This window comes from Bombyx mandarina, chromosome 28, assembly GCF_030267445.1.
Source record: "Bombyx mandarina strain Sakado chromosome 28, ASM3026744v2".
Lineage (NCBI taxonomy): Eukaryota > Metazoa > Arthropoda > Insecta > Lepidoptera > Bombycidae > Bombyx > Bombyx mandarina.
Window position 1 is genome coordinate 5088947 of NC_143233.1, and position 25781 is coordinate 5114727.

A 25781-nucleotide genomic window follows, 5' to 3' on the forward strand; every position below is an offset into this window, starting at 1 on the left:
ATATGAGGTTCCCACTGCAGTTTGTAGTCCACTGTTATACCAAGAAATACGGTTGACTCAACAAGCTCCAATGATTCCTCAGAAACAATTACATTACTATCCACTTGTCTCACATTTAAAGATGATTTAATACATTTTAAAGTAAATTTATTACATTAAAAATAATTACATTAAAAATGCAATCTAAAGAATGCTTATCTATCTAGTCACCATAGGACTGTAGCCGTAAACAGTAGCAGTGGAGGTTATTTTCTGGATAGGTTTTTAGATAGACCCATAACAGACTCGAAAGTTTCTTGCATCCTAGCTTTGTTTGCACCGCCTTGCGAAATTTTGTCTGTAACATGACATTTCTTAAAGGTATCTTGACAGCTGATAGACCGTACTTGACAGTTGACAGTTTACTCTTGACAAACCAAAACTAAAAGCAAGTCATTGAATTTTAACGAATGAAATCTACAAAGAGAATTGAGTATTCTGTTCAAAACTGTGTTTTATAAATTAATACAAAATATATATTCGAAATTACCATGTCTGCGAATAGAGAAGATACATTACGTCAGTTTTGTGATGTTACCGGTGCTGACGAAGATCGCAGTAAATTCTTTTTAGAATCCTCAAACTGGCAATTAGATGTAAGTGTAGTGTGTTCGGTAAATAATAAACTATCTATAAATTTATAGCATCTGTGATTAATGTTATTGTGATATATAAATTAAAATATTTATAATGAAGAATAATTAACGTAATAAATAATTAATTCTAAATACTGACAACCAACCTAGAATGTTTAAATACTTCATAATTACAAATAATATTAGTACTGCAGTGCGACAATCGATTCAGGCAATCGTTTTCTTGGACGTTTGGAACATCTTTCAATGTATGTAAATAGAGTAAAACTTCCAAAATCACAAAAAGAATAATAACAATAATGAATAAATAAACAAAAATGAAAAGTATTATCTGTGATGCTAACAAAATTAAAACGCTTTAAACCCTTAAGTATATAATATAAAGTATATTATAAATTTTATATTTTATTAACTAGTAGTCTAGCGTAAATCCGCAGTGCACAACAAAATATGGTAGCAAAACATTTTTCAATTTGAAATAGATAATATAATTCTTGAATTTTAGGTTGCTCTTTCAAGTTTCTATGAGAACGGTGGTAATGCAGATGAGGCTCCAGCTAATCCAACGAGTGCGGCATCATTCTCTGTTCTGCCAGACAGCGATATGGAATCACCGCCCGTCTCACCTCAGGTACAAAAGTCCCAGAAAAAAGAAAAAAAGAAAACCTCAAATACAAAGTTTGGGACCATAGGATCGCTGCAGCAGGAAAGCTCAAGCGATGAGGAAGAAGGTAAATTTACTGGAATATTTATAACTTAATTTGGGATCTTGAAACTGTTTTGTTTAGGATAAAAGGCTAAACTGCTCATCATGTACATACTTGTGGTTCGTTGTGACTATATAGTTTCAATAATGGTCTATTTTCTACAAATTTAGGCAATAGGATTACTTCAGGTTTTAATGCTTATGTCAATGTGCCATTTTACAATTTGGAAGTTTTAATTTCATCAGTCGATTATAATAAGATGTTTTAACAAAAATATTCCCTTTATTCCAGGTCAGGCATTTTATGCTGGGGGCTCAGAACGGTCCGGGCAACAGATCTTAGGGCCAAGTAAAGGCAGGAAAGATATCGTCTCTGAAATGTTCAAAAGCGTCAGAGAGTAAGTGATAATTTTATATAAAACAAAATAGATAGATGGAAAAAAAATTGTATCTATAATAATTCATCTTAGAATAAAACATCAATTTCTAACTGAGGTTGTTTTGGATTTTTATATTGATTGTATAAAATGTGCTGTCTTCTTCAGCCTATGTGGCTGTGATCATTCCATGAATGAATAAAGAAAATGATATTGACTCTTGAAAGGCAAAGGTGACTAAGCGACAATAACTGCTTTGTACATAAATGATAAGCAATAACCATATTCGATGCGCAAAAAAATATATTTCTAGGTCAAATTATTTCAATCCTACAGCTAGATTCGTTAAAACTCTAATTCAAGCTTAAATTAGTCTACTGTAAAGTTCACGCATTGTCACTTAGTCACGTTTACCTTACAAGCGTCGATATCCAATAAAGTACAGTATGCATTTGTCATTTGCAGGCGAGGAGCAGTCGTCTTTGAAGACGAACCAACATCCAGTAGAGGCCGTGGTCGAGGGGGCCTCTTCGCCGGAGTTGGCTATAGATTAGGTAAGAATACTCAAATGAGTTAAAAATGACAGAAAAAACCTGTAAACTTATTGGTATTGATATAGAAACTAAAAAAACCACATGTAGCTAGGGGTGTTTAAAGATCATTAATTATATCTATACTTCTATACTAATATTATAAAGGGGAAAGATTTGTTTGTTTGTTTGTATTGAATAGGCTCCAAAACTACTGAACCGATGTAAAAAATTCTTTCACTGTTTGGAAGCTACACTATTCCCGAGTGACATAGGCTATAATGTTATTTGAAAAAAATTAGGGATCCTTACTAAAACTCCAATAATGTAACCCAAGGTGTAAAAAATTACCTAAAATATTCTTTACATCGCGTGCCCTGCGAAAACTATTGATGATAGAATAAAATAATGTACTACGACTTTGTAGAAGACATTATTATTTACAAAAAGTGTCGCGAAACCATATGTCTAACTATTATAGTTATACCGCAATAAGTGTTCTTTTATTTAAACAATAAAACAACGTCAAGTATCATTGAAATTTTTGTTGACCCGAGTGGAGCCGGAGCGGGCCGCTATTATTAATAAAGAGGTCATAGTCAATTATGAGCTGAAAGTGCCTAATTAAGTAATGACTTCTAACGTTTAAGCTGGAAGCACTTTATGATAGAATAAGATGGAAATTTGGTACATATGGAAACTTATTTATGTGGGTTCAAAATAAGTCAGTAGCTTTTTAACCTTAGATTTATAGGAACTGCAAAAATTTGGATGACTTTTGTTTTTTTCTCCTCTGTACTGCTGGTAGGTACTGGTGGTAGGATCTCTTGTGAGTGAACGGGTAGGTACTACCACTCCGCCTATTTCTGCCGTGAAACAGTAATGCGTTTCGGTTTGAAGGGTGGGGCAGCCGTTGTAACTATACTGAGACGTTAGAACTTAGATCTCCAGGTGGGTGGCGCATTTACGCCATAAAAAAGGTAGCGGTGGGGTACTGCTAGGAAACACTGCAAATTATTTATATTTTTGGCTTATAATTAACGTACTTGATAAGACTTGGTAAGAATGGAGTGTGAAATTGAGCATTAAGATGTGAGTGAGAGAAAGCGGTCAGAATGGGAAAAGAGAATGACAGAGAAAAGGAAGATGGTGAAGACGGTTGAATGAGCAAGGCGTAAAAAAAGTGTTAGATAATTTTTAAGTATCATAACAAGATTTTGGAACAATGAAATAGTTTTATTTTATGTGGCACAATCACAATTCTACATACATACTTCAAACATTCAACATTTCTTTATATCCCTCTAGTCAGAAGTCTTCATTACATAATACAACGACTGAAATATCTTTCAAGCCACACAAATGCACAGCCAAATCAATAAAAAGTGTATTTAAACTGATTAAAACTATATATTTATTGCCTTTAGGAAAATCAGTTATGAAAATCACATTGACACATACACAGTAGTTTTGGTAATGATCAAACCGATTGCTTATTTTGTTTTGCCTCTCCCTCTAATAATAATGCTTTTTCATGTCAACAGGACAAACTGCAGATGATCACGAGCCAGTGTCTGCATCGAATCCACAACAACAAGTGAGTTAGTTTTAATTATGGCAATTATTTTTCTAGTTGAGAAATTCTTGAGTGGTGTTCGGCTTAAAGGTGTCATTACATAGGCGGCACTGAAAATTTCGGGAATTAACGAAGTGACACAACATTACTATTTAAAAATGTATTTATTGCTTTTCGAAGTATTCTCCGCGAAATTTCACACATTTTTCCATACGATAGAACCAATCATTGAAGCAACCATTCCATTCGGAAGTTGGGGTCTCCAAAATGGCCGTTCTGTAGGCGTCCACAGCTTCTTCAGGTGATGAAAATCTCTGTCCACGCAATTTATTCTTTATTTTAGGGAAAGTATAGAAATCATTAGGGCTTAGGTCGGGGCTGTACGGCGGATGGTCTAATAATTCTATGTTTTCTTGCTCTAAAAACTCTTTTGTTCTGTGTGCGGTGTGAGAACTCGCATTGTCGTGATGGAGGATGATGCGGCGGTTGCAGTTCTCTTTACGGAGTTCAGAAACGACCTGTGGCAAACAAATGCTAGCATACCATTCTGCATTAACCATTCTTTGTCCCTCATGAGGAATAGTCGTAACATGGCCGGTTTTGGAGACAAACGTGGCCACCATTTTTTTTGCAACACTCCGTGAACGAACAATTTTTGTTGGCTTTAACTCATTTTCGAACACCCAAACTCGTGACTGGTTTTTTGTTTCGGGTTCGTACGCGTATATCCAGGATTCGTCACCTGATACAATGTTGTATACAGCATTTGAGTATCTTGCGTGGAATATTTCGAGAGTTCTGACACACCAAGTAACGCGAGCCGCTTTTTGCTCTTCACAGAGCGAATGCGGTATCCATCGGGAAAATAACTTTTTTACACCTAATTGTTCATGCAAGATTATTTGTATTTGACTCATGCCAATGTCTAAAGTTGCCTGAATTTCGCGGTATGTCACATGTCGATCTTCCTCAATCAGCTTACGCACAGCATCAACGTTTTCTTGGGTGACTGCAGTTTTTGGACGACCTTGACGGGAATCATCATTGAGCTTGACACGTCCACGTTGAAGCTCAGCAAACCAGCGCTAAATTGTGGTTTTGGATGGGGCTTCATCACCAAATGCAGAAATCATCCGGTCAACACACTGTTTTTGTGTTAAACCACTTCGAAAGTCATAATAAATCATCGCTCTTGAATTTTCTCAAGTCAATTCCATTTTCTCAACGACTAAACAAGTTTGACAAAACCTCGTGACAAGACCGAGAATCTTTTTTTAAATAAATAAATAGTATTCGATTTTTAAAACCAAGGAGTTTTCAATTAAAAAGATTTTAATATGACAGGAACAGTGGAAATATTTCATTCCCGATACTTTAGTGCAGCCCTCGTACCAGGTCACACTTTCTTTAAAAAAAAGAGCGCTGTTGGATAAACATGTAGTAATACTACTTGTAATATACTTAATTCGACTTTTTGGCGGGAACGCGAGGAGTGAAGTTGTGTGATTTGTTTTATTTTGTCTATTTAGTATTTTTTTTATGTTTAAATGTGTAATAACGGTGATTTATTAACGGTTTCATATCTGTGAAAGTGCACAAATGTGGGAAAATTAAACAAAGCCGCTGGACATCACTTCTCGGGATCCTCCGAAAAGTCCACTGAAAAAATGACAGTAAACGACCACCATTTTACTGAAATTATGTTTCATCCCATATCATCTCATTTCATTTAATTTCATTCCAGTTGATTAATGTCTAAAATTAATCATCATTTCATTTCACTCTATATTATCATTTTTCTTAAAAATAAGAATATAAATTAAAATAAGACGTGACTTAAAGGTCTTAGTTACCAGGTCATAAAATCCCTACAAAAAAAAATTATACTTAATTCGTGAAATATGACAGAAAAAAAAATCCAAATATTTCATGTGGAAATAACTGTAATATACCGAGTAAACGTTAAAATAAAGTACATTTACGTTGAATTTAAATAGAGACATCATATTGTGGGTTCACCCGAGCCGGTGCCACAGTCTTGCCTATTTTTGCCGCGATGCTGTCGCCGCTTTGATTACGATAAGCTAACATGTCAAAGTATGAAATATCGTTTGGTTATTACAGGAGCAAGTGAGACTGGTGAGACTGTGTCTGTACCGCGAAGGCTTCACGGTGGACGCGGGTCCGCTGCGCCACTACAGCGACCCGGAGAATGCGGAGTTCCTGAGCTGCATACGCCGCGGGTACGTACGCCACTGCGACACCGGACCCCCCCCCCCCACACCCCCCGACGACGCAGTGCGGGGGGCAGTGGGGGAGGGGGGGGGGGGCTAGCTGTCGATGCGGTCCCCCGAAAACCGACACTGTGGAATTACCAGATTTACGTACAGATAAGCGACGAGGAAACGGATGCTCTATGTTGCATCTAAAACATTGGGATGTGTCGTTACTGTTGTTTAACTGTGCTCTTTTTCCTAATAATTCGGACACGGTAATGTAAGGGAAATAACTACGTCGCTATAAAAGGTAAGTTTGTGTCGGTAGACTATCAATAACTATATATATATATAGGACATCATTCATTCAAGATTATCGAGAAATATTGACGTTGTCGATTTTCCTATAATGTTTCTTTAAACCGTTTGGCATGTACTAACATTAATTATTAAATTGTTTAAAAAAATGGACCTATACGTCTGGGCCGGTCCGAAAGCTTAAAGTCCTTCAGCGACTTATGAAATGAGTTGTGCTCGGTGTCTCTAAAGGATCGTATGGGGAACGAAGTCATTCGCCGGAGAACCAAAGCTTTTTTTTAGGTGGGTGGTGCATTTACATTGTGGATGTCTATGGGCTCCAGTAAACACTTAACACCAGGTGAGCTGTGAGCTCGTCCACCCATCTAAGCAATAAAAAAAAACCTACACATAAGAACACCACCCACCAACACACACGCTTTGCTATACCAAGCGTCGACACTTCAAACGATTTTGTGCTAGGGCCCATCCCAACGAAAGGGATCAATCAATGTTGCATCTCTTCATCTTTCTTTACCTATACCCATGCTCATGGTAATCGAAAATCATTTCGTCTCCAGTGATACTGTTCAAAGTCTGCTATCATGATTGATGATGACCCAAAGGTTCATTAATGATAAATACGATAAGTTTTATTGTGTTACAAAATTGAAAATTGTTCTGTACGTTCTTAGTGAGATTCCGTCGGAGTTGTCGGGGCAGGGGGTCTCGGTCCGGGTGAGCCTCGAGGACAGCAGACACGAGGAGTGTCCCCGGCACGTGGTCAAGCCGCAGGCCTTCGCCGGGAAAGGACACATGCTGGGCAGGTACGACATCCACGACACTCACTCATCTCAGTCGAGACAACACACAATGAAATCAAATCGAATCAAAAAAAAAAAATTCAACATAAATGAAAGTACATACTTGTTGAACATCAAAAAGAACTACCGCCAATTCACAAAAACTAGCCTCCGTCCTGAAAAGAACTGGCAAGAAACTCAGCGGGCATGTAGTAGTAAGTTTTATTTTTCCAAATGGAAAGACAAAGGTATCATACCATACAGCCTAATCTTTTAGATATTTTTTTTTTTTTATGAAATATACTATGAAACGAAATGAGTTGATTAATATATGAAACATGGCATGAAATGAAATGAGATGTGATGATATAATATGGGATATTTTTATGGAAAATGATAATATGAAGTGAAGATGATTAATTTGAGACATCAATCAACTGGGATGAAATTAAATTAAATTAAATGAGATGAGATGATATGGGATGAAATATAATCTCATTAAAATTGTGGTCTTTTACTGAGATTTTTTCAGTAGACTTTTTGGAGGATCCCGAGAAGTTACGTCCAGCCGCTTTGTTTCATTTTCCCACATTTGTGCACTGTCACAGATATTGAACAGTTAATATCAGCGGGCATGTCTTTTTTTTTTTAATATTAGATTTTTTTAATAAAATCATTTTTACATTGAGTATTATAACGTAACAATTATTGTAATATTGAAATGCCCGGAGCGAGCAACTCATTCCCACTTTGTGCAATCTTAAAGTTGAACTTTTAATCGAACTTTGTTTATGTAATGCTATAGGCAATAGCAATCAATAGACTTTTTTTTTTATTTTTTTGATTGCTTAAATGGGTGGACGAGCTCACAGCTCACCCGGTGTTAAGTGGTTATTGGAGCCCATAGATATCGACAGCGTAAATGCGCCACCCACCTTAAGATATAAGTTCTAAGGTCTCAAGTATAGTTACAACGGCTGCCCCACCCTTCAAACCGAAACGCATTACTGCTTCACGGCAGAAATAGGCAGGGTGGTGGTACCTAGCCGTGCGGACTCAAAAGACGTCATACCACCAGTAAAAGATATGCCCTAAACACGTCATTACGGATCTTCCCGATCCATTAACGGTGCTTTTAGGTACCTCAAGCACCGGTCATTGTCCTGGTCGAACCCGTCGTTTACAACGAAGGGCTCGACGAGTAAATTAACTCATAGACACAGCCCACTGAGTTTCTCGTCGGATCTTCTTAGTGGGTCGCGTTTCCGATCCGGTGGTAGATTATTCGGCAAAGCACTGCTAGGGCCAGCGCTAGCAACACTCCGGTTTGAGCCCCGTGAGCTCACTTACACGCCAAGAAGAAGCTGAAATAGCCTCTCAAGGCTATCATCAGCATAGGTAGGAAAAAAAAATAGACGTTGTAAATCGAATAAGGACCCGCCTTGAGATAAAGGCAATGTCGATTTAACTACAGTGCGCTTAGTGCGAGTTTTTTAACGTTCTCGATAGCGTAAAAGTTAGCTCATATTTGTATGGAACGGGATCGTTTGCCTACGTTTGCCGCTAGGGGCGCTGTTTCAACTGTATACAAAATTGGGTTAACTTTTACGCTATCGAGAACGTTACAAAACTCGCACTAAGCGCACTGATTCGTTGTCCCATTGTGTAGATTAATCAAAACATGAACGATTTTCGGCAATTTATTAGTTTGTTATTATTTATCAGCTATTTATTACGCAAATAATAATTAACGGGTTCGACTTAAAACAAGATTTGTAAGAAATTACGTTATTGTAAACGTATTTAGTTCGAAAATTTTGTGCCTACCGTACGCTATCGAGACGATCGCGTCGCCCTATACGAATATATCGAATAAGTTCATCAAACATATGCCACTTCCAAGGAGGGAAGCTCTTTTGAGCTTTTGTATTGAAACTATTAATTGCGTTTCAGATTTAACCATTGTAAGTAGTAGATTTTAGGGGTTGATACCCTTGCTCAAGACATGGTGGCTGTCCGCTACTAGGTACATTGGAGACGCCGATAGTTCTGATGAACTCGAAATGTAAACTGTAAAACAGTTTCAAACACCGTACCGATATATTTGAAGTTAATGTGGTTAACAGTCCCACGCCCCCCACGGTGGGCGCCACAGCCGCCGTGGCGGGCGACCAGGCCGACCGCGCGGCCAACCTCCGCGCCGCACAGAGCGCCGTCACACTCGACGAAACGCAACCCGTCACTACGCTGCAGGTAACCAACGATACTGTTCACATAATCACATAGTAGTGTTCGCAACTCACAAAATAGTGTTCGCAACTCACAAAATAGTGTTCGCAACTCGCAAAATAGTGTTCGCAACTCACAAAATAGTGTTCGCAACTCACAAAATAGTGTCCACAACTTACAAAATAGTGTTCGAAACTCACAAAATAGTGATCGCAACTTACAAAGTAGTGTTCGCAACTCACAAGGTAGTGCTCACAACTCACATAGTAGTGTTCGCAACTCACATAGTAGTGCTCGCAACTCACACGATAGTGTTTGCAACTCACATAATAGTGTTCGCTTAAGTATCATACAATCCCCTGAGTTCGCAACTTGGTAGCGCGTGAATTAAACTAGCGTCCTCATTGCGCGTAACACACGATCTGCCCGTCCGCCCGCAGTTCCGACTGGCCGACGGCACCCGCATCACGGGCCGTTTCAACCACAGCCACACGGTCGGCGCGCTGAGGGAGTTCGTGTCGCGAGCGGAGCCGGCGTACCAGCTGCGGCCATTCAGTCTGCTGACGGCCTTCCCGAGCGCGGAGCTGGGTGACGACGCCGCGACCCTGGCGCAGGCGAACCTGCTCAACTCGACGGTCATGCAGCGGCTCAAGTAGCGACACCAATAGTTTTGTTGTATTAAAACGGTCTTATATAAAATGGATTATGATTTGTTATTTTTTTTTCTTTCTTACCTATGCTGATAGCCTTGGCTAACACTGACCCTAGTAAGAGCAGTGCTTCGCAGAATCTACAACCGGATCGGAAACGCGACCCACTGAGAAGATCCAGCGAGAAACTCAGTGGGCTGTGTCTGTGGGTTAATTCGCTCGTGGAGCCCTTCGTCGCAAGCGATGGGTTCGACGGGAACGGTGACCGGTGCTTGTGGTGCCTAAAAGCACCGTTAATGGATCGGGAGGATCCGAAACGACGTGCTTTGGATTTTGTTAAATATCAATAAATCCGAATGCATATAACTTAAATAACTGCTGAACTGGTGGTAGGACCTTTTGTGAGTCCGCGCGGGTAGGTACCACCAACCCGCCTATTTCTGCCGTGAAGCAGTAATGTTTCGTTTTGAATGCTCATTATTAATAAGTGTCATTAAGAAGACCATAATATCTCCTTAGTATTGCTGCGTTTATTAATGTAAATACCACTAGACTTTGAAATCTATAAAGAACATGAACTAGATAAGACTATCTAGTATCGTTATAACGGAAACCATTAAACGTTAAAAGCGTGTTGCAAGCTGCGAGCAGGCTTATACGTTAACCGCTTAACGCGCGTAGAATTATTGTATAGGGTTCACATGGTGCTCGCTGGTCACGCGTCGAACGGCCGCCCGGGTTCAGTTTGAGTTCATTTGTCGAAGGTGGACGTAGAAACAGTTTGATGATTTTATGCCGACGGCAAAAACGACGCGACAAAAGTTATATATAGGGCATACAGGCAACACTGCTATCTGCTAACTATCTATCTACTTTTCAAGGTGGGTGGCGCATTTAGGTTGTAGATGTCTATGGGCGCCATTAACACTTAACACCAGGTGGGCTGTGAGCTCGTCCACCCATCTAAGCAATAAAAAAAACTAAGATTAGTTGTAGGTACCTTTTTCTTGCTTAGATTGGTAGACGAGCTCACGGCCCTCCTGGTGTTAAGTAGCTACTGGAGCCCATGGACATCTACAAAGTAAAATGCCGCAACCCACCTCGAGACACGAGTTCTAAGGTCTGTTTTTACAGTATAATGGCTGCCCCACCCTTCAAACCGAAACGCATTACTGCTTCACGGCAGAAATAGGCGGGGCGGTGGTACCTATCCGTGCGGACTCACAAAACATCCTACCATAAGTAATTATGCAAATTATAAGTTTGCGGGTTTGAATCATATCTCTCAAAGTTCGATACAAATTTAAGCATGAAATTTGAAGAAATGGAAGCAATTGTTAACAACAATTCATGTAGGTATCATGGATTCGCAGAAAATTAAAACAAAATCATTACAAAAACCTGTATTGTATAAAACGTAAAAAAAACTATATATTAAATTTACCTAATCTCGAAATAATCATAATTAGAAAATACAATTAAAATTATGTAGGTAGGATACATAATCTAAAATTACTTTTCTTACAATTTGTAAAACCTAATAAAAAAAAGAATACTACAAATTTATCTCAAATAAAAAAAAATCAGATTTCAATTCGGAATTCGAACACTGTGTTGCCAATGTTAAAAAATTGGCTGACGCTCACGAACAACAACCCGCTTTCGGAAAATCGCAGGCACAGGGATCCGTTTTAATACATCCTGAAGGGCAAGTGCAGTCACAAGCTGAAAATAAAATCGTTTATCCAGTATTATAACAGTTTCGATAACACCAACTTTTACTGGTGGTAGGACCTCTTGTGAGTCCGCGCGGGTAGGTACCACCACCCTGCCTATTTCTGCCGTGAAGCAGTAATGCGTTTCGGTTTGAAGGGTGGAGCAGCCGTTGTGACTATACTGAGACCTTAAGACTCATATCTGAAGGTGGGTGGCGCATTTACGTTGTACATGTTTATGAGTTCCAGTAACTACTTAACACCAAGTGGGTTGTGAGCTCGTCCACCCATCTAGCAATAAAAAAAAAACAAATAATAGAGTTTATTAGATGAAAGAAGCCGAGGATCATGCTCAGTCGCGTGCAATTCGTCGCGGCTAGGCATATGTCCAGCAGTGGGCTGATATAGTCTGATAATGGTTATTATTTAACAACAATCACAAGGCGGTACACGGTCAAAGAATATAGTGTCCAAATTCACAGCTTCTCAAACTAAAACGTGAATATATCAAGTGGACCCTCGAAATCGCGCTTCAGGCAATTTTCAATTCTATTTACTTGCGATAAAATACGTATTTCCTTTGTGGTTCTAGTGTAATCGCTTTAGAAGCTAATGGCGTCCGTAAGCCGTTGCTCATGATTACCGTCGTCAATAACTGTTAACAGAGGACTTTTAGAACTCGTTTAAAGAAGCCCATTTTATTATGAAATACATATCGATGCTTGAAAGGTAAACGTGACTAAGCGACAATAACTGCTTTATACATAAACTAGCGACCCGCCCTCGCTTCGCTTCGGAAACATTAAAACACACATGAAACCAAAAAAATAAATTAAAAAAAAATTATTAAAAAAGTAGCCTATGTTCATCAGGGACAATGTCGGCTTCTAATGGAAAAAGAATTTTTCAAATCGGTCCAGTAGTTTCGGAGCCTATTCGAAACAAACAAACAAATCTTTCCTCTTTATAATATTATATACATAAATGATAGGCAATAACCATATTCGATGCGCAAAAAATATATATTTCTAGGTCTATTAAAATCATTTCAATCCTACAGCTAGATTCGTTAAAATATTTTTTTTTTTCGGGTATTTCAACTTTAAATTAGTCTACTGTAAAGTTCACGCATTGTCGCTTAGTCACGTTTGCCTTTCAAGCGTCGATGTATAAACTTTTTAGTACTTATTTCCTGAGCTTATTTTCAGCTAACAGATTTTTCAAAAAAGTACCTTATATAATGGTAACTTAAAAAAAATCAATGCTAAATTCACAGAAAAATAATTTTAAATTGCTATTTATAAATGTTATCAACTTAATAAAGACGTTAAACATGCGTGCGCCAAGACATGTATGTACAGGCCGATACCTAATACCTATAAACAAACTGCGCAAATAGTCTATATTCCGCACTTTAGGTGCAGTAATAGAGTCGATCTATCGATGGTTCACGCTCAAAGGCTTAGTACGCGGCTAAGCTACAGGTTCACGCGTGCACACGATAGCTCTTTTTTATTATTTTTTATTTCTTAGATGGACGAGCTCACGGCTCACCTGGTGTTAAGTAGTGACTGGAGCCCATATACATCTACAACGTAAATGCGCCACTCATCTTGAGCTATAAGTTCTAAGGTCTCAAGTATAGTCATAACGGCTGCCTCACCCTTCAAACCGGAACGCATTACTGCTTCACGGCAGAAATAGGCAGGGTGGCAACCCTCTCGTGCGGACTTACAAGAGGTCCTACCACCAGTAAATTTGAATTCTAATTCCTCTCGTACCACAATCAGTATCTATCACCGGTAACTTCAGAAACTATCTTCACTTAATTAAAAATAAATTGAAAATAGATTACGTTTGCAGTCGCCATAAGCACAGGGATACATGTACTCGGTGCAATCCTCGCCGGGAGGCAAGAACGAGGACCGGTATATCGTAGTCCCCTCCAACTGTAGGAAACGTTGACAAAATTATTTTCAATTATACAGTTGGATAGGGAAGTCGTTGGATGCGTAAGGCGGAGGACCGCATTATGTGGAAGGCATTGGGGAAGGCCTATGTCCAGCAGTGGGCAGATAAAGGCTGATGATGATGATGATGATGATACAGGGGTTCAGTGTGAATTTGCTTAGTAACATCCCGACATCACGGCGTGAATCCACTCACCCGAATTAAGACATTGCTCATAAGGGGACATTCCAGCTACTCACAGTTCGGTAGTTGAATGTAGTGAATTTGTTAACACTGGCCATAGCAAGAGTAGTGCTTCGTAAAATCTACCACTGCATCGGAATCGTGACCCACTGAGAAGATCCGGCGACAAACTCAGCGGGCTGTGTCTATGGGCTAGTTCCCAAGTCGAACTCTGCGTCGATTCACGCAAATTATATTTTTTACTGGTTTGTTATTACAAAATGTTATTCCTTCACCGTGGAAGTGAATCGTGAACATTAGTTAAGTACGTATTTAATTTGAAAAATTTGTGCCTGCTTGCGGGATTCGAATTCTTCAATGGGCTCCGATGACTTATCAATCACAAGACATATCCCAACATGACATATCAAGACAGTTTGTCCATCAATCTTGGCACTAAAAATCTAAGCCTTCAGATGTGTAGACGAAATAGTCATGTATCTAATTCAGTTGATCACCTTTTGACACGGTTTTTCGTATTGTCCCTTGCAAGCCCACGGAGGTCGTTGAGGCGTCGGAACACATACAGGCTGGAAGGACATCTTATGTATCGTGTCGCTCTCCATTTTGGCTGTAAAATTAATATCATTTATAAATAAATTAACCCGTATCGAGATTTCTCAATGGGTGCCAATGGTTGGCAACCTTGTCAACCAAAAGAGGCAAATATAGATAACTAGCGACCCGCCCTCGCTTCGCTTTGGAAACTCTAATTTATTATTGATTTCTCCACTATTTAATGGATGTTATTATACATATAAACCTTCCTCTTCAATCACTATCTATTAAAAAAACCGCATCAAAATCCGTTGCGTAGTTTTAAAGAGTTAAGCATACATAGGGATATAGGGACAGAGAAAGCCACTTTGTTTTATACTATATAGTGACACACAATCAAAATTTATTCAAAGGGCCATTTTTTTAACATCATTTCCTTTGTGTTTAGTGTCAGTTATTTAACGTTCTCGATAGCGTAAAAGTTAACTCAAATTTGTATGCAGTTGGAACAGCGTCCCTAGCGGAAAACGTTTCGACTCCATACAAATTTGAGTAAACTTTTACACGAACGAAACGTTAAAAAACTCGCATTAAGCACACTTGTGTTTCAAAAATGTTTACTAGTCTCTTAAAAGGCAAGATAATAGTTAATATTCCGGTGCCGGAACTAAACATTTCACGGAAGTCCGCGGGTCGCCGACTACTGGTATAAACGTTTTTTTCCCCAAACCAGTCATATGTCCCTTTTCATTACCCGTCGTTTCAATGCAAACTTCAATTTATGTCAAGGTTGGCAAGGCGGCATTCACGATAAGATGTCCATTCATTTCAGTGCCTGCTCTAATGACAGGCAAATACTTTGGCCATACTTCGCAAAGCTGGGCGTTTGACCTACCAATAAAAATATTGTCGCAAACCTGTTGGCTTTTCGTAACACTTGACGGGAGCATACGATTCCGGTAGGGGCACTCGTCCCGGGTCCAAAAACGACATCCGATTCACGGTCCGATCTAAAAATAACAAATATCGTCGCTATAAATGGGTTCCTAGATCGATTCGCAAGTAATAAGTGATTGAACGTAAGCAGTTTTGCTTTGAAACGTGTTGGCGGAAGATAGATAGATAGATATTCCCGCACAGGTAACATCTGTCCCAATTCTGCAGCGCAAAAATCGTGCATTCCAGATTTTGGGATAAGACAGTTACGGATAACTATTTAAACAAGACTCCAGGTCGTGACCTCCATGATGATATAGATCCTCGGAAAACCACTAAATTCTATGCAGTTGGGACAGCGACCTTAGCGGCAAACGTAGGCAAACGTTCCGATTCCGTGCAAATTTGAGTTCACTTTTACGCTATAGAGTACGTTAGAAACCTGGCACTGAGCACACAGTCAATTGGTTTGCACAGATGCGGCATTAAAAAAAACCCATTAAATTATTTTAATTTACATTTTTTCCCTACCTATTGGCTACCAGCGAGCCAAAGGGGGCATTTCAACTACGCCCTGATGGGTAGGTGAGCTCACGGGCTCAATCTGAGAGAATTTGCTAACACTAGCCCTAGCAAGAGCTGTGCTTCGCAGAATCAACCACCGGATCGAAATCGCGACTCACTCAGAAGATCCGGCGAGATAATCAGTGGCCTACAAATCAAATAAAGTAATCAGTTAAGGAGAATGAGTTATTTTACTAAAACTCCTTGTATCCGTCATTGGTCGAAAACTAAGAAAACCTTATTATATCTGGTCGGGAACAGTGTGCTTAGTCCGAGTTTTTTAACGTTTTCGATAGCGTAAAAGTTGTTGGAAAGGGATCGGTTGCCTACGTTAGCCGCTTGGGGCGCTGTTCCAACTGCATACAAAATTGGGTTAACTTTTACGCCATCGAGAACGTTAAAAAACTCGCACTAAGCGCACTGTTCTCGAAAATTCCACGCACAACAGACAGACACAAGAGACGTTTGCAACTAACTTTCAAACGGTTGTTCGACGCAGTGGTACTTGTGCGCCGGTTTGAATGACTCCCGGAGTACAGACGGCTTGGGCACGTAGTCGTGTCGCTGCGTGGTGATGTTCTGCATGGGACCCTGGCCCCACATGTCGTGGTGGCAGGGCCGGATCGACTGCGTTACGCACACCGGGTTCGGTAGGTACGACAACTGAAATCATGAATAATTAAGACTTCACGCCACACTAAAGAAATTCTTTTTTAAGTTAAGTGGTTACTAGAACCCATAGACATCTTCAATGTAAATGCGTCACGCACCTTGAGAAATAAGTTCTAAGGTCTCAAGTATAGTTACAACGGCTGCCCCGCCCTTCAAACCGAAACTGCTTCACGGCAGAATTAGGCAGGTTGGTGGTATCTACCCGTGCGGACTCACAAGAGGTCTTACCACCAGTGGATTCAATTTTGATGTGTATTAGTAAATTTTAAAGGAAGGATGTCAAATATAGATAATATTAGTGCCGGATAAATAGATTACATTTTTTATTTTGATGGACACTGGAACTGGACTGCCTGACAGTGACATTGACTTATAAGAGGTAAGTTCTCCAAAAAAAAAAATCGGTTGTCTGTAAAGTCGGCTTACTGACGATAGTTGAACGTGACAACGTCCTAAGAAAATACGCCTCAGAGCGAGGTAACGCCGCATGAGTCATGTTTTTTCGTGCGTGCAGCCGGCTCCATCTAATTATAAGACATTGTCACGTCAAAAACATTACACACACTACCATGTATATTTGACATACACACACATATGCTCTCTTGTAAAAATAAATTTATAAACCTTTTGCACCGTGTCCCCTTCCATTTGAGCTGTCGAAGCGATGATGTTTGGCGACGGCTTCACTGGCGTCGGTATCGTTGCCGTGGCCGGTAAATAGCTGACATGTCAATATGAAATTACAATTAAAATGAGCCGACCCGACAGAAGACGAGGGAAGAAGACAGAATTTTTCTTTCTGATTTTTTTTAAATGATTGAATGATTACTGCTGGCCCGGAGGCCTTTCCAGTTTCACCAGGACAGGTGGGCGAGCAAAGGCTCAGCCAGGAGAGGTGGGATTTGCTAACAGCTACCCGAGCGCCTCCGAAGGAGACCTAATAACTCAAGCGCAGCTGCTTCGCGAATGAATCTACTACCGGATCGGAATCGCGACCGCTGAGATGATCCGGCGGAAAACTTAGCGGGCTGAGCTAAAGACCCTATTCAAACTATTTCCACAGTTTTGGGAGTGAACAATAAAGGGAAGATTTTTTTATCGAGCGAATTAAATTGCTCGGTAGACCGACGATCCAAGTGTTGTTTGGAATTTTGACATATGCAAGCTTATCTTAAAAATGTCGTTAGCGAGTTTCAGGCATCTGTGTATTATCTTGTATTATGATAGCAGCCGCCACAGTTTAAAATGGACAGAAAACCGAATTAGAATATTTTTTATCTGATGATCTTGTTCACGTAATTAAGCCAAAATAACTAAGAAAAACTATGGTATTTTCAACGGTCCTTGATGCGTGTACAAGTTTATTCATTAATTGTAAGTTAATCGTTTTGAATTTGGTGAAAATTATGTTGAAATAATGCGTTAGGTAGGTACATCAACAGCTAATAAAAGCCTGTAAATAGCTAAATCGGCTTAGGCGTTGTCAAGCGATGCGTTGATTAAAGACCAACACTTATTTTTTTTGTATATATTAATATAGGTACCAGAAGAAAACCAGAAACAGCGTGATCTAAAAATGTCTCAGTTCACTCAAAAATAAATATAAACGGACATGTCCAAAAAGTATACAATTATTTTCGACGCCTTACTGAAAATTAGAAATTAGGTTACATTAATTTGTTAATCTATTTATTTTCTCTCAAATTACACAAAAAAATCCGATAGTATATTTCGACCAAACGGTATACGTAAAGGGTACTTGTGCGCATATATAATCACCTGTTCTTATAAATAGTCTGCGTTTCAAATCTCTTCGAAGCGGAGACAGGGTTGGAGCAAGCAGTCGGTAAGATGGGTTGTCGACGACAGTCGCTTTTCGCGTCCAAGTAACTAAATTAGATCATAAAAAATATAATACTCATTAGTAGTAACCTTCACGAACAACTTTCAATTATTTTATTTATTTTATTGCTTAAACGGTGAAGGAGGTCACGGCCCAACTGGTGTTAAGTAGTTACGGGAGCCCATAGACATCTACAACGTAAATACCGGCACACATCTTGAGATACGAGTTCCAAGGTCGGAAAGGCATTACTGCTTCACAGCTGAAATAGGCAGGCTTAGGCAGAAATAGACAGGTATTTTATTTTGTTTTAGATATACTTTTGCTCGTAGACGCGGAGACGAGGTCACTGGTATAAAGTTCTTTAGGGAGCCCTGTAGGCATGAAGACCTTAATCTATCTTGAGACGAGACCTCAAAGTATCAATTGCGTAACGGCTGTCTCACTCCAGACCGAAACACGTTACTGCGTTCTGACAAATACGGTATTTGTCATCTGCGTTTGTATTGGGCATGCCAAAGGATCCATGCCAGTTTTTACTGTACTTTTCAAGTCAGACGTTTACTTTTAGCACTGAATACAAAGAAATAGACTGGTATACAAAGCTTCGTAATAAGTATATCAACAAACTTTCTTATTCATCTCACTAGCTTTTGCCCGCGACTTCGTCCGCGTGGAATAGTTACTTTGGCATAACGCAAAATTTTACCCGCCTCTTTATTTACGTGGAAAGTGAAAATATTTTTGAATAATAGAATATTAAAGAGTTATTTAAGGTACCAAAATTACGCTTTTTAACCGACTTCAAAAGATACTCTCATATATTAGACAGATACAGAGAAGACTCTCATACATTACTTTTTTTTTTTTTTTCCACAGGAGAAAATCGCCGGATCCCCACCCGCGCGGCAGGTGGGGTATGTGGGAGTTGAACCTCACTAAAAACTCCTGCCGCTCACAACCGGCGCCCTACCTCGGACCGGGACGGAGCCCAGTCGGGGCTATTGAAACGGCGGGACAGGGTTGACGCAGAGCACATTACATCCATCCCACCGTCCCACGGACGCCAGACTGGTGGCCGCCAGCGACACGACCACCGGTTCCCTCGTTCAGCGGGCCAAAAGCCCGCTTTGATGGCGCCGCGTTACACCTTCCCCCAGAGCGGTCGGGGGAACGCGGTCTACCATCACCCGGCTTCCTATTGCGGGTGGGCGTGCAAAGCACGCCACCCCACGTCTGGGTCTCTCCCCGTACAAAACGGGTGGGACCCCTAGCTCTTAGGGGGCCAGGTCACGGATACGACCCCGGTCCCGACCCCCTGCTCGGCGGCGGCGGGTTTCTGCGTAGTGAGGAGAGCTTTCCCTCACTCGCCCCGCCGCCTCCTTCTGCGAGATGGTGCACTCGCAGAAGTCGAGCATAGCCTTCCATGACTCATCGCTGCCAAGCATCGACGCCACGACGCCAGGCAGCGACAAGTCAGGTCCTATCTTTGCGACCAGGACACGGCGCTGCACCTCCCAAGCGGGGCAGACAGCGAGCGTATGCTCCGCCGTGTCCAGGTCGTGTCCACAATGGTGACACCTCGTCGTCGGCTCAGCCCCTATCCGGCGCAGGTACTTCCCGAAGCATCCGTGCCCGGTCAGCACCTGCACCAGACGAAAGGTGAGACGTCCCTCGCCACGATTCACCCAGTCATCAAAGACCGGGTAAACCGCCTCGACGGTCCGTAGCCCCCACGTGGGGTTGGCCAATCGCCTCGACCACGACTCGAGCACGGACCGCCGAGAATGGGCCTTCCGCGCCCGCAGCTCACTTTCGGGAACACGCGCCACGCCCCGAGCACGAAGCTCGCTGCGCCACCGATAGTCGGCAGCGAGCGACTCCGCCTCCAGCTCCCATGGCGGCGTCCCCGCCAAAACACACGCCGCCTCGAAGGAGACGGTGCGATATCCGCGGATGACCCTGATGGCAACGGTGCGCTGCGGCCGGCGCAGGAACCGAGCCATAGTGGCCCGGTTGCGCGGCTCAGCCCACACAGGTGCACCGTACAGGGCCATCGATCGCACCACCCCCGCGTAGAGACGGCGCACAACCTGATCCGGTCCCCCAATATTCGGGAGCAGCCGGCTCAAAGAACCGGCCGTCCCCATCAATCGGGGGACCAGCTCCGCAAACATACATTACTTTAGCGAAACTTTAACCGTTTCCGTAACGCATGCAGCGGAAGCTCTCAAAAGGAATAAAACCCCGATTTTGAAACATTCTTTATTGGTGCTCCGCTTGCATTGGTCTTAGCGTGATGTTATATAACCTATAGCCTGCCTCGATAAATGGGCTATCTAACACTGAAAATTTTCAAATCGGACCAGTAGTTCCTGAGGTTAGCGCGTTCAAACAAACAAACTCTTTAGCCTTATAATATTAGTATAGGTCAAAAGTTAGATTCGCTAGAAAAAGGCATACGAGGAGTTACAATCAAAATTACATTTACGTGATCGTTCGTGACCATGAGTATTGTAAAGTAATCTAAATGTCGCAAATAATTTGACGACAGTAAAAAAAAAAGATGAGATTAAATAGTAAAAAAATAGTTTTGCGTCTGTGGACTTGCGAATATGATTGGACGAACTGGAAGCTTCCATTAGATTTAAAGACTGCAATACCTCATTGTGTATGTCGTGTTTCCGTCCAACTTTTGACAAGGCTTCTCATATTGCCCCTTACAAGCCCACGGTACTGTCTCTTTCTTCATTATCTGAATATAAATAAATATATGAAGCATAAATAAGTATGCTGCTGAAGTATATTTAAAGTTTTTGCGTTACATGATTTGACGTTTACGTTGTAGATATCTATAGGCTCCGCTAACCGCTAAGGTGGACTGTGAGCTGGTTCACCCATCTAAGCAAAAAAAAGTGATCTTATATTTTCCTCAATGGAACCTTACAGGAACACAACCGTACACCAATTCCTCGGACCTTCGAAGCTCAACAAAAAGTATTGTAAATTTAGAATTTCCCCGAAACATAACAATAAATCTTAATATATATAAATCACGTGTCACGTTGTTTGTCCGCGATAGACTCCTAAACTACTTACCCAATTTTAAATTAAATTAGCACACCGTGTGCAGTTTGATCCAACTTGAAAGATAGGGTGGTTTTTATTTCGATTAATGGTCGCAATATTTATTTATTAACAATAAAATGATTTTTTATGTTGATTTTTGTTATTAATTATAATTTTCAAAAGTCTAAAACAGATGGCGCCTTAAATCAGTTTTTACAGACAATCGTAATACTGTCTGACATTAATATCTCATAGATGGCGCTGTGTTAAAAATATCAACGTTTCACATGAGCTACAATTAGGTAATCGAGGCCTCCAATGAACACTACTCTAACTCAAAAATTTGAAATTTTAGTTTTTCACGCAAATCGCTTCACTAGGTATGTTAAAAGTATTACAATTAATCATTATTAATGGGGTTCGAAGCAAGAGTAAATTAGCTAGCTACACAAAAAAACCATAAATATATCTGCAATAATAAAGATTTTATCAACTTTTTTCGTTTAAATGCTCCTCCTGTAAATCTACGAATTTGGAGTTAGCGTAGTGTTCATTGGATGCATCGATTTAATGGCATAAACACGACGTGTTGCTGAGGCAAAAGTTTAAGTGAAATTCATTTCGTAGTAAACGCAATACCGTGAAATCCAATTGTTCTTACTTTGTCAATTTTTGGTATTAGCATAGCCGGTTGCGTGTTATTTAGAAACAAAAACCTCAGCCACAGCAACGCGTGGCCGGGTCTGCTAGTTGTTTATAAATAGGAAAAATATAGAAAACGAAACAAACAGGATTCGGTAAATAGCTCATCTTGTGGGTGGTGGTTCCGTCCATTTTGGCAGCCGGCTTTTCATAGCAACGCTCGGGCGCAAACGATTTTGGCATATCAATTTTCTCGGGAGGTAAATAAGATAATTTATTTATTGTCCGATCTGAAACGCAAGTTTAGTTAGTTATTAAACAATATAATATTATATTGCATAACAATAAATATCCCAAACAATAACTTTAACAATAAAGATGGGAATAATTGTGATGGCTACTGTTTTCTTTATAAATAATGTAAAAACTTGAAATAATGTAAACATTCTGTTAATACATACAAGAATATTAACAAGAGCTTAGTAGTAATCCCAAAAAAGAGTTTCTACTTTTTTGTAAATATCACAAACTGAAATATAAAATTGTGAATATTAACGAAAATAGCAAGTTATAAGTTGACCCTTTGAAACCTCGTGAGGCAAAAAACACACGGCCATTTCAAAGTTATGAATCGCTTTGTAAATTTTCTCAGACAGAACCCTTTAAATGGTTCTTTAAATGAACTTTTCAATATTGAGTTAGTTTTCAGCGGATCCCTAATCTATCTTTAACTTCTAAATTTTAAAATGAAAATCTTAAAATCTTACTGCAGGTCTGAGAAGTAGAATTCATTAAATACAAACGATGCATAAGAAAACATTTTCTTCCGTCGGACTGCAGAGAACACATTGCTTATGGAGATACGTTGATAAAGATATGTAAATTATAGGATTATGGCAACGAAAAAGAAAAAGAGCAGAACCTTGGTATTAAAACTAGAAATTGCATTTACATTCTACAACAATTAAAGTAAATAGTGGAACGCACTGAAGTCCGCATGAGTAAGCATCCACACTCGGCTATTTCTGCCACGAAGCAGCGATGTGTCGTGATTGAGAGTGAGACGATGGTGAGATGATGAGATGACGAGAGGGTGAGACGATCATTGATCACTCTGAGTTTTCGACCACATGTCCTAATGTGGTTGACGGCATCCACGCTGTGTCTATGGGCTCGGCTAACCAAACTCTACCAGATGGAGCGTGATTTCGTTTACCCATCTGCGTAATTAAAAAAATCTCTAAAAACAACTTACTTTCAAATGGTTGGTCGACGCAGTGAAACTTCGGTGCTGGCTTAAAGCTCTCTCTAAGTATACTCGGCTTGGGCACGTAGTCGTGTCGTTGCGTGGTGATGTTCTGCATGGGACCCTGGCCCCACATGTCGTGGTGGCAGGGCCGGATCGACTGCGTCACGCACACCGGGTTCGGTAGGTACGACAACTGAAATCAAATTGGTTTTAAATTTGTGATTGCATTGGTGGTACGACATCTTGTGAGTCCGCACGGGTAGGTACCACCACCCCGTCTATTTCCGCCGTGAAGCAGTAATGCGTTTCGGATTGAAGGGTGGAGCAGCCGTTGTAACTATACTGAGACCTTAGAACTTATATCTCAAGGTGAGTGGCGCATTTACGTTGTAGATGTCTATGGGCTCCAGTAACCAATTAACACCAGGTGGGCTGTGAGGCTCGTCCACCCTTCTAAGCAATACAAAAAAAAAATGTTAGTTCTAAAATAGACTCATCTTACTTCTTACTAATTAGAAAACTGAGTTGTCACTGGAGTCTGGGGACATGACAGCCAGAATGCCGTTAACCACCTTGACATTTGAGGTCGAAATCACAATTGCACATAAAGGCAGTCCATGAGGGCTTTCCCTACTGGATTTGAGTATCAATATAGTTCTTTGACCCGAGTGAAACAAGTGAAAAAGTTCTTTATCCTTTAAAATTTAAATAACAGACTGATCTTTTGTTTTCTGAGGCAAGAAATTAATGTATATTGAAGATTAAGTTACAATTGAGTTACAAATAAATCAATAATGACCTTTTGAACGGTGCATCCTTCCATAGGTTCACAGCTCGGTACAATGTTGGGCGAAGGTTTCTTTACTTCTCCCCGTAGGTTTTTGCATCCGTCGACAGGTAGGTATGACAGCTTGTAAGTCGTGCATCCCTCTACGGGGGCTGAAGGTTTTATGTAGCATCGTCTCGGCGCGTACGACTCTGGGATTTTTGGTTGCTTGTAACACTAAAAGTGAACGACGAAAAAGCTATTAGAGACAAAGAACTAAAAATGCTACATTGTTAATTTGTCGTTAAAATCACGTGAAGCGTTTAAGACGAAGGTTCGAGAACTGTTTCTCAGAGAGTTAGCAGAGTCGTCTAATAGATAATACTTGTTTATAAATGTTTTTATATGTATATATTTATGATATGTATATGTATATATTTATGTATATGTATTTATTTAAGTACGAGTATTTGTATCTATAAATATTATGTATGTTATATATACAAATATGTTTAAGTAATATCCCCTTCACACTACACCTACCAAGATTCATCTCTGCACTCCCCTTAGGTAGACTGTTAGAGAATATACTTTCTAGTATATGAAGTTATAAATAAATAAATAAGATTGTGGGCATTTCAATATTCTCTTATTTTGATAATGCAATGATCATTTCAAATCATTTTACATCAATCATACTTTCTAATACAGAATACGACAACTTAAGCTATTTGCAGTAAATTTAAATTTTTGCATATATTACAGCAAATTAGGTATTTTAATTAAAAAAAATAGCTGTTTTTGAAAAATGGGTCTTTGGTTGTTACGGTGAACGAAAGATTTCAGGGTTTAATCTTGGATTTTCTCATCTGTTATTGAAACACACATTCCAAATGTAAAATATCTTACAAAAACTAATTATTTCGTACGTAATGTAGCGAAATTCTCAGACGACTTGACAAACAAGACGAGTATGGGCTATCTATAGATGAAAATCTCAAGGCTCTGCCAAACGTGACTTAAGGGTTTTACTAAACGGGTCACAGATGTAGGTAGCTATTGCGTTATCCCGAAAAAAACTAATACTATTTATTCCCTACCTTCATTTTAAAATAGCTTTTTCGTAATGAATCCCGAAAAAATTCTAACCGGCTTAACAACAGGCGGTTTCCCGCAGCAGCAAGATCGGCATGGGCAGTTCGGCCTCATGTCGCCGTCAATGGGCTTTCCATCTCGAAGACCCGACTTGATACCCGCCGCTGGGCATGGTAGACACCTGATAAATAAAACACGATGGAGCTCCTGACGTGCTGAATGCTTTGGATAAGAAGCTGTTTAGGGACTAAAGCGTCCGACAACACGCCCCGTGTGCTTGTCTCGAACGAAGCTAATCTTCCAGCGTCCAAATCCCGCTGGCAGGTTCTGGTATTTTTAGTGAAGCACGTACTTAACTCCCGCGACTTGCACGGGGAAGGAATAACGTGCTTAAACTACAGACATTACAGTTTCCGTATTTTTTTATTTTATTTATTTATACTTATTGTACACAAAAAGAAAATACAATCAAAACAGATTTAAAGAATGTCTAAATACTATGTACAAAGGCGAGCTTAAC

General features: G+C 40.1%; 2 protein-coding genes across 2 annotated transcripts; one reads left to right on the plus strand and one right to left on the minus strand.

The window, feature by feature from the left end:
- Nucleotides 1-382: 382 nt before the first annotated feature.
- On the plus strand, nucleotides 383-10085 carry p47 (NSFL1 cofactor p47). The gene is made up of 9 exons (XM_028175425.2): nucleotides 383-635; nucleotides 1141-1366; nucleotides 1634-1739; nucleotides 2184-2272; nucleotides 3793-3845; nucleotides 5949-6067; nucleotides 7033-7164; nucleotides 9267-9393; nucleotides 9810-10085. The coding sequence occupies exons 1-9, from the start codon at nucleotides 531-533 to the stop codon at nucleotides 10023-10025; spliced, it is 1173 nt and encodes a 390-aa protein (XP_028031226.1). The 5' UTR covers nucleotides 383-530; the 3' UTR covers nucleotides 10026-10085.
- A 1331-nt stretch (nucleotides 10086-11416) lies between these two features.
- Nucleotides 11417-25676, minus strand: LOC114243757 (uncharacterized). The gene is made up of 12 exons (XM_089739188.1): nucleotides 25316-25676; nucleotides 24200-24403; nucleotides 23407-23593; nucleotides 22299-22441; nucleotides 21104-21195; nucleotides 18377-18487; nucleotides 17222-17318; nucleotides 16402-16588; nucleotides 15343-15435; nucleotides 14386-14498; nucleotides 13590-13683; nucleotides 11417-11744 (listed from the first exon to the last, which is right to left on the minus strand). The coding sequence occupies exons 1-12, from the start codon at nucleotides 25373-25375 to the stop codon at nucleotides 11662-11664; spliced, it is 1464 nt and encodes a 487-aa protein (XP_089595314.1). The 5' UTR covers nucleotides 25376-25676; the 3' UTR covers nucleotides 11417-11661.
- Nucleotides 25677-25781: the final 105 nt, after the last annotated feature.

Coding starts and splice junctions, on each gene's coding strand:
- LOC114243757 (XM_089739188.1), bottom strand. CDS start 25,375: ATGAGGCCGAACTGCCCATGCCGATCTTGCTGCTGCGGGAAACCGCCT. Junction 15,436..16,401: donor CGTCGAACAACCGTTTGAAA/GTTAGTTGCAAA, acceptor TGTTATTTTTAG/ATCGGACCGTGAATCGGATG. Junction 13,684..14,385: donor ACGAAAAACCGTGTCAAAAG/GTGATCAACTGA, acceptor CGTTTCCTACAG/TTGGAGGGGACTACGATATA.
- p47 (XM_028175425.2), top strand. CDS start 531: ATGTCTGCGAATAGAGAAGATACATTACGTCAGTTTTGTGATGTTACC. Junction 1,740..2,183: donor ATGTTCAAAAGCGTCAGAGA/GTAAGTGATAAT, acceptor TGTCATTTGCAG/GCGAGGAGCAGTCGTCTTTG. Junction 3,846..5,948: donor CATCGAATCCACAACAACAA/GTGAGTTAGTTT, acceptor TGGTTATTACAG/GAGCAAGTGAGACTGGTGAG.